The following is a 13,958-nucleotide window of genomic DNA, read 5'->3' on the forward strand; positions in this document are numbered from 1 at the left end:
TTGTAAACTATGAACAACAAAGGGAGTTTTTGGTAATTTAAAAAAATTTCAGTTCAGTAAGTGGGTACTGACAATAATGATAGTTACTGCAATATTTGTAGTAACACAAAGCAAGTCATACACCATGGGTACCTGAGTTCCTCTTAGGCCTACGCATTCACCTTTCCCCGCACACATTTGACACAAGTTGAAACTGTGCGTCTTGATCTTGCTGACTTTCAGCTCATCACGGAAGGCCAATGTCCAGGCCCCGTTTCCCGCCTTGATGGCGGAGACCGTTGACATTCCATTCTAGATGGCTTCAGTTCACTTTGCTGAGTAATTCGGTTACGATGCTGCATATACTTATCTTCATCTCGTTTTCTGTCTTCTTCAACTCTAAGCACTTTCTTTCTGTTACATTTTGCTTTCTCTGCAGTCTCTAGGAGTTTCTTACTTCTATTCTTAACTTCCCAATCTATCATAAATTGAAAACACTGACAGGCCATGTACGATGCTAAAACCAGGTCTGTAATCACATTTCATGATTTGACCTACTGCGCGACAGTGGACTGTGAGAGAGTATTACTGGAATTCTTATGTTAGGATCCGATGAAGTATAGAGGAAAGAGTGCACACAGCAAACAAAAATGGAGACATGAATAATATGAACCTTGTCTAAAAGACCGCAACACAACCTTTCCCAGATTAAGATAACCATCGAAATGAGAAGAAAAATGAAATGCAATAACCTGCAATGTCCTAAACTCGTAAAACTGATCAACAACACCACCACTGCTGTTAATTGAGATGTGCTCTCTCTCGTCAGCTGCCACTCATCTCTGCTAGATTTCATTACCACTGAAAGTGATTAAAAACTAACCTGTCAATGATGGATTCAACACCTATATACAACAGAATTTCTATTACATTCGTCTCTTCTTTGATACACAATTTCTCATTTTAAATTATTTCCTAAAATTTTGAACATTCCCTGAAAAAACGCCAGGTGCTGCAACAGTCAACATTAGAAGGAAGAATTCATACCCTAATAATGACTCCATGTGCAGGCAAGTTCACTCCCCAAGCTAAGGTTGAGGTGCACACAAGAACTCTGATGAGGCCATCGCTGAAGTACTTCTCCACCAAGTTTCTGGAACATCAACCAACAAGCAATCAATTATAATCTGTATTATGCAACACTGCAAAAATAATTTATTGTGGTAACTGTACACTTAAATTGGGTAGTTCGCTGTATCCTTAAATTTATATTTTTATTTGATTATATTCAGTTAATGTTTATAAATATAATTTATGTTATTTTCATTTCTCAGTAGTGTTTACTTTACGATAACATTGTAATACAATCATATTTCCCACAATCTCTTAGTTTCAATGTACTTTCATTTAGCATTGATTAAAAGCAGAGAAAAGTCCTCCCTACAACGTACATTGTGTCCAGCTCCGTGGCTAAACGGTTAGCGTGCTGACCTTTGGTCACAGGAGTCCCGGGTTCGATTCCTGGCAGGTTCGGGAATTTTAATCATCATTGGTTAATCTCTCTGGAACATTTCATCCTCATCACAACACGCAGGTCGAAACACCTGCACCGGGCGGGCCGAATATGTCCTCGGACGCACCCGGCACTAAAAGCCATACGCCATTTCATTTCATTTCAACATACTTTTGTCACTGTAATGCTACTGTAAATCCCTCAATGCCAACCTCTGTTCATGGTATAGACCTTGGGTCAGACATTTACTGCTCTCAAGTGAAGAGTTTTGGAGTTATCGATATGTGAATGGTTTATCTTTAAAGATGTTGCTTTCAGTATTAAGAATATAATAGGATAAGTGTTTTTCTGGAATATACCTGGAATGTATCTTCCTATCAAAGAAGTCAGAATTCTCCTCTTGTCATTTGTGTTCAGTTTCTTTTATTTTAATGTAGTAAAGATGAAGTCATGATGTGAATAGTTTAGGCTTTGCAGTTGATGATCTTCGTTAGCTCTATTTCTACATGTGAGCCAATATTATTTTATAACTTTCATAAGTTTCTTTTAACCCTGAAATGTTTTAATTTCTGTCCACACGAGCTCTGTGCAGGTCACGGCCCGTGGTGCTATGTTCGAGGTGATTACACTTGAGAAGCTACCGACGTTGACATGGTGGCCCCAGTCTAGAAAGCCAAGGAAAACAGCCAAGATGATTCGTTACATGAACACACATCGCCTAGTAATCTGCTGGCCTTCGGGCTGAACACCTATTGTTTGTAGGCCACAGCCCATCAGGATTGTTGTACAATGGGATTTGATTTGATCAGTTTCATTTCTTACATCAAAAGGATTTTTCATTCAATTCGTTTCCATATTTCATTAAACCCCTGCTATTGCTGCAGCATTCTAGCAGACCTGTGACTTAACTATCTGAATTTTCAAATTTACCCTGAATGAATGATCTAAAACCTTCAATATCACTTTGTTCAAGAATTCCTATATTTTTTCAATACCTAGAAACCTGCAAACTATTTCTGCTGAAATGTTTCACTGTCATAGTTGGAATAACAATTAGTGTAAGCAATTCATTCATTCATTCATTTCCATGCCGGTCAGCATTTCCAAAAAACCTGCAGCTGCGACGGCCTTGTTGTTTCCTCTAAAACCATCTTGTGATGTGCATGGGTTGTCAAGGAGGGGGCAGGTAAGTAGGTGGCTTGGGTCTTGTTCAACGCCATATTCACACGAGGTGTCTGCATTTGCTACTTGTTAATTGACAATTTGCAAAACATGTTGGCAGTGCTGTAATGCTGCGAGAACATACCAGGCGACTTGGCTGTGCAGTTAGGGGTGCACAGCTCTGAGCTTGTAGAACAGCTACAGTCCGTTCTGGCAATTCCCTAAATCCAAAAATATAATTCTCAATTTCACTATCAGAGATCAATAAACTAAAGGATCCCTCAGGTTAACTATTAAACAACAGTGCAACGAATTAAAACCTGGTTCAACAAAACATCTGCAGAACTGTTCCGAATTTCAATGGATAAAGCCCGAATAGCCATGTTGATCGCCAATGTCTGAGGCGGACAGGCACGCTAAGAAGAAGAAGAAATCATAGTTTCACAACATTGCACAAAATATTATGCTTTTTAAGAATATAGTTTATAATAATAATGTTATTGCCTTTATGTCCCACAAACTACTTTTATGGTTTTTGGAGATGCAATTGCTGGAGTCTTGCAGGATTCTTTTACATGCTAGTAAACCACAGCTACACTGAACTACTGAACCTATAAAAAACTATAGGATATTTTACTAATTTATGCTATATCAAATTGTAAACTACAGTATACTCTGCTATACCAGAGAGATAAAGACTAGATACAAAAATATGAAAAACAGACATGAGGCTGACGTATTTGAGCATCTTCAAATACCACCGGACTGAGACAGGTTCAAACCTGCCAAGCTGGGGCCAGCACCTCAACTGTTTGAGCCACTCAGCCCAGCTAAAAATATAGTCCGAACATACTGTACAGTTCTAATGTAACATCTTAACGACATTTCAAAACTCATCTATATGTGGGCCAGCGTTTCAATCCACTGAACATGTTTCAAGAGCCAAAGTTCTCTTCTTCAGCGGCTCAAACTACCACTAAAATTGTAATAAATTTAACGTTAGTGTCGACAAGTTTGACATTATTTAATTGACCTTTTAATGTGAATGTGATACGCTACACTTTTTCTGGACATCACCCAAAACAAATCGAGCTGCTATTCTTTGGATTTTTTTCCAGTTCTCAAAACAAGTAAATCCTGGTGTGGGTCCCATATACTGGAACCATACTCTTGTTGGGGTCTTACCAGAGACTTATATACCCTCTCCTTTACATCCTTACTATAACCCCTAAATATCCTCATGATCATGTGCAAAGATCTCCATCTGTTTCTTTTTTAAACAACTAGCTTTACGTCGCACCAACATAGAAAGGTTTTATGGTGATGATGGGAGAGGAAACGCATACGAGTTGGAAGAAGGCAGCCTTGGCCTTAATTAAGGTACAACCCCAGCATTTGGCTGATGTGAAAAATGCGGAATACCGGGCGAGTTGGCTGTGCGGTTAGGAGCGCGCAACTGTGAGCTTGCATCCGGGAGACAGTGGGTTTGAATCCCACTGTTGGCAGCCCTGAAGATGGTTTTCCGTGGTTTCCCATTTTCACACCAGGCAAATGCTGGGGCTGTACCCTAATTAAGGCCACGGCCGCTTCCTTCCAACTCCTAGCCCTTTCCTATCCCATTGTCGCCATAAGACCTACCTGTGTCGGTGCGACGTAAAGCCAATAGAAAAAAAAAAAAAGAGAAACCATGAAAAAGCATCTTCAGGGCTGTCGACAGTGGGGTTCAAACCCACTATCATCATCATCATCATCATCATCATCATCATCATCATCATCATCAATAATAATCAATCAATCACTACTGATCTGCATCATCATCATCATCATCATTATTATTATTTATTTATTTACCACAAATTATACATTTATGGATGGTCTAGTGAAAATGGTCCAGTCCCATGTACATTAGCTGCTTCACAGACCCACTAAGCTAATCTTTACAATAAGTACATTATCTCATATTTACACTCGAACAGTAATCCATTCACTCGGCAACACTTACACTCCCTTTCATTCCCGTCCATGTACACACAGAGTTTTAAATCTTTTTACATAGTTTGTAAACTGTGTTAGAGGCAAGATTTTTATGCAAGCTCACAGCTCAGTGCCCCTAACTGCACGACCAACTCGCCTGGTCGTATCTTTTATTTACAATCCCATTTACATGATGACCCCAAGTGAAGATCTTTCCTCATATTTAATATAATACCTAACTAGGTCTTAATAACTTACTAACAACACCCGATACTAGAACGACAATACATTATTAAGAATAAAAGAAAGAACAACAACTCACTCTTTGCTAATGGCTGACACACGAAGGAGGTTATGCCCTACAAAGGGAAAACACTGCTGATCTCAGCCCATTCTTGCTGTTTGTCTTTTCCGAACTACAGTGAGATATGATTAGCACTAATGAACTATACACTAACCAATACATGGATGAAAATAAAACCACAGCTACACCAAACTATTAAACCTATAAAAAACTATAGGATATTTTACTAATATGTACCATGCCAAATTGTAAACTACATTATACTGTACTATACTAGAAAGATAAAGACTAGATATAACAATATGAAAAAACAGAAGTTACGGAAGAAAATACAAAATGCAAGAGATACCACACACGCCAAGTGAGGTAGCTTACCCAAATGGTGAATGTATACAATATAGTTGGCAAAAGATTTCGAGATCCGCACAACCAATATAAATCTATATGAATGACGGCTTGAGATTGGCTGGATGTCTATGTTTCAGAGCACAATCACCAGATAGAGTGAAAATTAGCCAAAAGGTCAATTTAGATATGGTAACCTTCAGAGTATATGTACAAACACAAAATTAGTTATGGTAGCAAGATCAACCCGTTACCTGTCAGATCGGAGCATGCCAGCATGGTGGATAGCAAAGCCATAGTTGAAGAGTTCTCCCAGCTGTTTGTTATGAGACTTGGCCATAGCTTTGCGTGCCAGTCCGAGCATACTGGTGTCCTGCGGTTCAAACAGCTGAAGCTGATTCTTCTGGAGGGCCATCTCCTTGAGCACGGTTGCCGTGCGGGCTGTGGCATTCCGCGTGTGAACAAACACCATTACCTAATACAAGAAATCAGAGAACAGAAACCTCAGTGAAAAAAACCTCAATGCTCTCAGACAACAAGCAGCAAAGTTATGGCTACACATTTCACTTGAGAAAACACAATACATCATGAACATCAGTGGATCTCCTTGTACACTGCACCTGGAGCAGGTTTAAGTACATGGCACGATGGCAGGAACCCAATCTCTCGGAAGGAGTAGCATTATTAAGTCAATTTAACAAGCTAGAACTGGCATACCAACTGAGCAAGAACACCTACAATAAAAAGTGTCTCTCCTATAACGCTACCCGACGCTTAGTATACCCATACTGACACACTATCATAAGCCTTTTCAATATAAAGAACGACAAAAATAATCTCTCTTCCTTTTTCCCACGAGCATTCTGCCAGTACAAATTAGGTCTGCTGTTGATCTGTTCTCTTGAAAACCATACTGCTCATCTCTAGTTGTGGTTCAATTACTGTAGTCCTTAATTATTTTCTCCTCAATTTTTAATATGTGGGAAAGGAGGGAAATATAGTTGCCGAGCTTCTGCGTATAGTGGTGTGCAATACAACACGACTAAACACTACAGAAGTTAATACACAAAATTCCCTTTAAAAAAGGAGAAAAATTAACAATCCACCTTAGTCAATACAATTCAATATATATTAAAAACACTTTAAAAAGGTACAAGTTTTGGCCAATATTTACAGTAGGCCTTCTTCAGCCATATATTAAAACAATGAATGGAATAAAATGGAAAAACAATAAGATGTAAAACTGAAAAAAATTGGATTTTTTTTGGGGTGATCTATGGCTGAGTTTTAATTAATTTTATTGGTTAAGCACCAAATGTGCCACCAGAGATCACTTGCATGCCAACATTGTACAACGTGGAGTGTCAAACAGATTTTCTTCCAACAACATCTGGGGAAATTGAAGTCATCATCATCATCATCATCATCATCATCATGAATTCCTTCCAGTGAGCCCGGTAGGATGTGCCTCCATTTATTATGGCTTTGGTATGCTTCTTTTCTCTCTAGGACATTCCATGTTTCTCCTCTCTTCTCTACGTCTTCTCTTACCTGGTCGAACCACCTTTTTCTAGGGCGTCCAATAGGTCTTCGTAGTGGAACAATCTCCTCAAAATACTTCTTTGGAGTTTGAGTCATCTGCATCCGCTTAACGTGTCCTAGCCACTTAAACCTAGCAACACTCAGCCTTTCTTCCATGGTCACGCTGACCTGCAGGTCTTTTCGTATCGGATCTTTCCTGATTCTGTCCGTCCTCGTTTTCTGTACAGCTGATATAACGAACTTCATTTCACAAGCTTGCAGTTGTCTTACTTCTCTTTTGTATGATGCAACTCTCCAGACTATATTTATTTATTTATTTATTATGCCTTTGTAGGTGGAGAAGTTAGGGCTCTTGGCCCTCTCTTACACTTAACCACTGTAGTGATACATCATTGGGAGCAGGGCTTAAGAGTACATAATAATATATAGTAAATAATGAACTACACAAATAATATATTACACTTTTCTAACTAACAGTCACTCACTCATCCAGTCATACAAATAAGTCAGCTGCAATCAGCAGGTAGTCTCGGCAGGCAGTCTTAAATTTAAGTAATGAGGTGGCATTTCAGACAATGACAGGCAGGGAATTCCAAAGCCCAGAACCCGTCACAACAAATGAATTGTTATATATAGAGGATCAGCAAACAGGAGTTTGACATTCACATTACAATGCAAAATATTGCTGTTTCTTTTAAGAGAATGAACTAGCGAAAAAATATATTTTTTTACAAACAATTTTAATATATTCAGTCCAATTTAAAGTTTCTTTCGTTGTCACTCCAACAGTTTGGTTGAATGGAATAACTCTGCCATTCAGTATAACTGGTGAAATAGTTTGATATTGTAGTGTGGTCAACAATTTTTGATAGCCAATAATGACTGCCTGAGTCTTGGAAGGGTTAAGGAGGAGGGAATTTTTCAAGAAGTAAGCATTAAGTTGCTGAAGGTCAGCATTGGTGTCTGTCATGTACGTCGTCCGCATAAAGATGGTAGCTACAATTCCTCAAATTAGATGAAATGTCGTTTATGTACAAAATAAAGAGCAAAAGGCCCGAAACACTGCCCTGCAGGGTGCCTGCTTTCCTGGTTAGCCAGTGAGAGGTTTTATCAAGGGTTACAATCCATTGCGTGCAATTTTTGAGGTACGATGAAACAAAATTAATAATTCATTGAGTGAAGTAGTAAAATTTCATCTTGTTTAATAGTGCCTGGATATTTATAATGTCAAATGCACTACTGAAATCAATGGGAGTAAGTATTGTCACCAGTCATGATGGGCAGGAGATAATTCTGATAGGCCTGTTTATTAACTCTTTAAAATAAACAATTACTAACCTGGTGTCCTTTCTGCACGAGGTCTATCACTTTGGTGTAGCACACCTGGTCCATCTCATTCATCTGTTGCAGCGGCTTGACAGCCTTCACTCCAACGAAACAGGAACTCAGAGGAACGGGCCGGAAACGGGAATCAAAGAAGAACAGTCCTTTGAAGGGATTCACGCGGAGAAATCTAGCCACATCTAGGTAGTTGGGTAACGTAGCCGACAGTCCTACGATACGAATCATACTCTGAGAAGATTCTACCTGGGAAGTGAAGGAAAAATTAATGAGTGTCAGCAGATGTCAGCATTCAATAATTATTATACACAGTAACTTTTGTCAATATAATCCTCCTATTAGTGTTACCATTCACCATACTTTGTGCAACAGTAGGAAGACAGCCGTGGGAATTTCTCATTTGATTGTATAAACCTTTATTTCTCTCTTGTACAAAATTTTATCTGTTTTTGCAACTGGCTTTTACGTTGCACCGACACAGATAGGTCTTATGGAGACGATTGGACAGGAACGGCCTAGGAGTGTGAAGAAAGTGGCCGTGGCCTTAATTAATGTACAGCCCTGGCATTTGCCTGGTGTGAAAATGCGGAAACCATGGAAAACCATCTTCAGGGCTGCCGAAAGAGGGGTTCGAACCCACTATCTCCCGCACAGCCAACTCGCCCGGTAATTTTATCTGTTGAATTGAATTTTCGGACTTTGAAGATTTGTTTCTATTTCACAAACCTCGACTCATCCACAACATTTTGAATTGTTTTAAAATCTCTTATCAATATTATCATTTAATATGTGGATTTCAAAATTTCCATATTTTGTCAAATTATTTTCCGACATCCTATACCAGCACGTGCAGTTTTGGAAGTGTGTTTCCTGTTTCACAACATTGAACTTTTCTAGAACATTTAATTCTCACGTCAGCAAGAAAGAAGAGTTTCACTGGTTAGAATAATAGTGTTATTAATGGGTGAATGTTGGATCCGAAGATGAATTCTGCATTCAGAATGGTTTCCTTTTGTGACTGCACCATTTCCTGTTTCTCGAACTTGACCACTCCTTCGGTGAGAGCGACGAAGCGCCGGGTGTCTTGTCTGCTTGACCATCTTAGTGCGTGGTCATGCTCGGACCGAGCTGAACGCTCGGAAACCTGGCTCTCACGGTAAGCACTATTCCTTCTTACAGGTTTGGTTGTAACTTCATTTGAATTTTAATGTAAAACATTCCTTAACTTTGCAGAAGTTTGCCCGTGGGTCACACGTTCACCGCTAATTTTTAACGTCACAATGACTTAGCTTTTCAGCTAACATCATTTGCATCTTTGTTGGAGGCACAACCCTTTTCCTAATCTTTTCTCGTATTAGATTGTAATCTTCCATTAGGTGTGCCATCCAGTAGTTCAGTTTCACCTTGCTAGTATAAAGGAATTAATCCTCATTATCCGAAGTGTTTTGATTAAATACGTAGCTTTATTCTCTTTACCACTTGGTTTGTGTAATATTTTATAATCACTCATGCATTGTACAGAATGTGCCTTGCTCTTATTTTCATGGACATGCATCGTCTGAGTAGGTTTTTGCTATTTTTGTCATGGGGTGCCATGGCACCGGTATCTTAAAATTTTCTTAGTGCGTAGCATATGTGTCCAGGTATAGCAAAGAACCTTTAATGTTTTTATTATGTTACTTGAGTTTATTCCATCTTTTAACTTTTTGAATATGTTGTTATTTTAAGAAATATGTTTGATGACTAAGGAAATTACCTTTTCGATAATTTATTTCGTAAAAAGGATACGTTTCACTACCTCGCAGGATTCCATGTCGCTTCCCTTATCCTATCTGTAGTTGTTGTGTTCCATTAGCTATTTTTTAAAATATTTACATTGAGATGTTTTCGACCCTTTTAAAGTGATTTTCATGTTTTAATGTTCTTTCCATTTAACTGTGTTATGTTAACTGCGCAAGGATAGGTTACACCTTATATGCATAATAATGTGCACCTGTTTGGCTTAACTGTCCCCCATGATACACCCCTGTGCGTTTGATTTCTGTCACTCTAAACTCCACTCCAAAGTATTGGCTCTCTCTGCTGGCTGGAACTGCACTGCCAATATGCGTCAATCAGGTGCCCTAGTCTGTGTATTCAAAATAATCAGTAGAGATCCTCAACTCCAAACCCATCGAAACATTCCATAATTGAACAATGCAAATTGATATCTTGCCATCCACCCTTACAAGAGGTTCATAGCTAAATATGCAAAAACTGCAATGCTGGTGTGATAGTACATATATCACACCCCCCGAATTATATGTAGAAGTTCGAGATATTATTGTCAGTATTCGATTTATTATTATTATTATTATTATTATTATTATTATTATTATTATTATTATTATTATTATTATTTCATTTGTATATTTTGCCATTTATATTGGTAAGCTGGAAGATATCCACATATGTAGGTATGAGTAATTTGTTTTGCACAAGTGGGAAAACATTGCTTTAAGAACTCTGGTAATTTGGTTGAGTCATATGGCTACCCCAGTGTTTGTTGTGATGTACTTGTGTCGGGAAATTCATGAGTCATGTATATATCCCAGCCTGATGAGATGAGCTTGTTGTTGTATTAGGGAACTTCGTTGACTCATCTGAGGCAAACCCCAGAGTTTGTTTATCTCTTGGGAGCTAGGTCTTGACAAGAGGTTCACTCATGATTGGCTGGCAAGCACCAATCCAGACGTATCATCTGAGAGGAGGGGGACGTTGATGTCTATAAAGGTTGATCATACGGCGGCAACAGGGGTGATTGTAAGGGTGATTGTAAAGGTGATTGTAAAGGAACGAGAAGGAAGATAACTACAAGCAGTAACACTGTATGAAGGAATGACAACTGACACTGTACGGGAAGGAAGTGGTGCTATACACGGTACTGGAGTGGCACGGCTGCAATGGACTGGACTTCAAACGTTCGTGGAAAGTGGCTGACTGTGGAGAGTGCTTGCGGATTAAGTATTGTAGCACTTGTGGCGGCCTAGCATTATATGTTGGTGAAAGCTATCTCAGACTTTCCATAATTTATGTTGAGGATCGAGAGACGTGTGTATATATCTTTACAACATGTGTTAAAATATGTGAACACAGTAGTACAAGGTACAGTATCTGTGTGATGTGATAACTGCCGATTATGAGAATCGGTAAGTCGAATTGATATAGAGACAGTGAAGGGTATTTATCTTCATACATGTACATTGTTCATCGAACTATCTACAAATGGTAGCTTAGTTCTCGCTTTTGTTTTCCCAAGATTTTCATTATTATTATTGTTGTTGTAAATATGGAGTCTTCCAGCAATATTTTATGTGTGTATTATATGTATAATGTTGTATGTTGACGAGGTGCTCATGCACGGAATTTGTAAGAATATAGTTAGCTATTATAGAATCAGTGTTATTGATGAACCTAGGTGCAGTTCCTACCCAATTAGTCGTTTTCAGAAGGTTAGGTAAGGCCTGCAGCAGATGTACCAGTACGCAGCATTATGTACACGCCCTGGGATATACAGTTTATCATGCTCTTATCTAAATTCGAGGGATCCATTCTAGTGAACTCTGGCACCCATACTACGGACATTTCAGTTAATTATGCTTATTAATTTTATTAAGTTTTGGAGTAATTTTATTTATATATTTTTATTTATTGATTATATTTATCAGTAATCATCAAAAAGTTACACTGGGAAGCTCAAGCGGAACATCAGTTGCATAGCATCTTCTGTGATTGACAGGCTGTTGAAGGTTTCATTCCTCCTCGTCGAAATTTTTAAGGACACTTCCTCTAAAGCATTACTTTGTCAATTTTATATATTTTTCATCTAAACAGTGTTATGTGGCTGAAGATGTTGATAATATACGAAACATGTACCACTTTTGACCATTAAAAATTGCCTTAAGCAATCATTGTATTGACTAGGTGGAAAATAAATAAATACTTAATTGTGAATCTATTGAAGTGTGATACGGACCATGAAGCTGATTTTATGTAAGCCACATATCAATCGTGAATGATCTGTAGTTAGGGATGAGAGCAGAGTACAGACAGCTCGAAAGAAATTCCTGAGGAGTATGATACAGAATGGAATGGCGTATGGCTTTTACAAGGGGAGGCTATGGTGCATGGGTGACCAATTCGATCCATCTTAGGTACACATGTAGGGCATGAACATGGTATGACAGGTGCAAGTAGTAAGGTGCAATTTTCAGACGTTTCTGAGAAATAAATTAATGAAGAAATGCAGTGCGCTTATGTGCAGGCTATGTTTACGAAAAAGACAACGAGCTCTCGGCACTTCGTAAGCGCGGGATTGCTGGATCGAATCCTGTCGATGGACGTTTTTTTCAAATATTTCACATCTCTCACAAATAAAGGTGTCTTCAAAAACTTTCACAACCACAAAAAATTGTATAAAAATGCAATCTCTGGTATGCCATCAGTTGTTGGCACCAATATTCTGCAACATGTTAAAATACGCGTGGTTTGCGGCCAAATTGTGCGATGACAGGACATCGTTCATGAACGTCAACAAAGTTTGCTTTGCGATAGATGTATTTGAAAGACCTGGCGAATGCAAAAATACAGTATTTATCACTTGCACAAGATGCCGCAATAATGATTGTTTCCCCTACTTCTGACCAACATCATCCTAGTTCGTGCAGTAATTTGTTGCGAACAGCACAATAGTGAATTACAAAAATAGGGTAGAATAAGCTGTACAGAATACTGGGAATATATTAATTTTTCAAACAGCTCCTGTACGATTTTTTCAGAACCCTTTTCGCATGAAATTTTTTTTATTGGAATTGATTTGAAACTGAACATTATTGAAGACTCCTTAATTTGTGAGAGAGGTCAAATATTTGAAAAAAAAGTCATCCATCGGCGGAATTAGATTTATCGATCCCGCATTTACGAAGCTGAGCTCTTGCCGCTGCACCATGAGCTTGTTGTCTTTTTCGCGAACATAACTTGCACATAAACGCACTGCAATTTTTCATTAATTTCTTACTCGGAAACGGCTGAGAGTTGCGCTTTACTACTTGCACCTGCTATGCTTCTGGTCATGCCATATACGTGTACCAGAGATGGATCAAATTGGTCATACATGTGCCATAGCCTCCCCTTGTTGGTGCTTCCGACGACAAGTTCGGCTCACCAGGTCCAGGTCTTTTGATCTGACACCCATAGGCGACCTGTGCATCGTGATGAGGATGAAAGATGATGAAGAGGATACATACATCCAGCCCCCGTGCCAGCGGAATTAACCAATGATGGTTTAAATTCCCGGCCATACTGGGAATCGAACCTGGAACCCCTGTGACCAAAGGCCAGCACGTCAACCATTTAGCCATGGAGCTGGGACTATGATACAGAAGACAAGCAGGGATGGAGTAAGAAATTAAGATGTACGGAAAGAGCTAAATGTGCAAAAAAAATAAATGACAAATTGGAACAGAACAGATTGAGGTGGTTTGGACATGTCGAGCGGATGGAAGAAGAAATATGGCATAGACTGATGCAAGTGTAATGGATTAGTATAACTCGAAACAATTCTCTAACAGATGGGTAAATTATTAAAATATCAAACTTTTTCTTCTTCTTCTTCTTCTTCTTCTTCTTCATTATTTACATAGGTATGTACAGACTTTATTTGGTTTAAATCATGGTCATAACAAAACGTGAGGTTATGTCACGAAACAGCTGCTGTATGTATATTAATATGAGTTTATTTAATCTAAGAACATGTAATAT

At 38.7% G+C, this 13,958-nt stretch overlaps 1 protein-coding gene across 1 annotated transcript in view; it reads right to left on the minus strand.

Annotated features, from left to right (window-relative positions):
• Nucleotides 1-13,958, minus strand: part of obe (obelus) — a 191,283-nt gene that overhangs the window by 85,216 nt on the left and 92,109 nt on the right. Inside the window, exons 14-16 of the mRNA XM_068230014.1 lie at nt 8,157-8,405; nt 5,531-5,751; nt 1,027-1,132 (exon numbers count right to left, since the gene is read on the minus strand). Coding sequence (XP_068086115.1) covers nt 1,027-1,132; nt 5,531-5,751; nt 8,157-8,405 — 576 coding nt within the window. The remainder of the gene's footprint in view (nt 1-1,026; nt 1,133-5,530; nt 5,752-8,156; nt 8,406-13,958) is intronic.

The sequence above is a fragment of the Anabrus simplex genome, chromosome 13, assembly GCF_040414725.1.
Source record: "Anabrus simplex isolate iqAnaSimp1 chromosome 13, ASM4041472v1, whole genome shotgun sequence".
Lineage (NCBI taxonomy): Eukaryota > Metazoa > Arthropoda > Insecta > Orthoptera > Tettigoniidae > Anabrus > Anabrus simplex.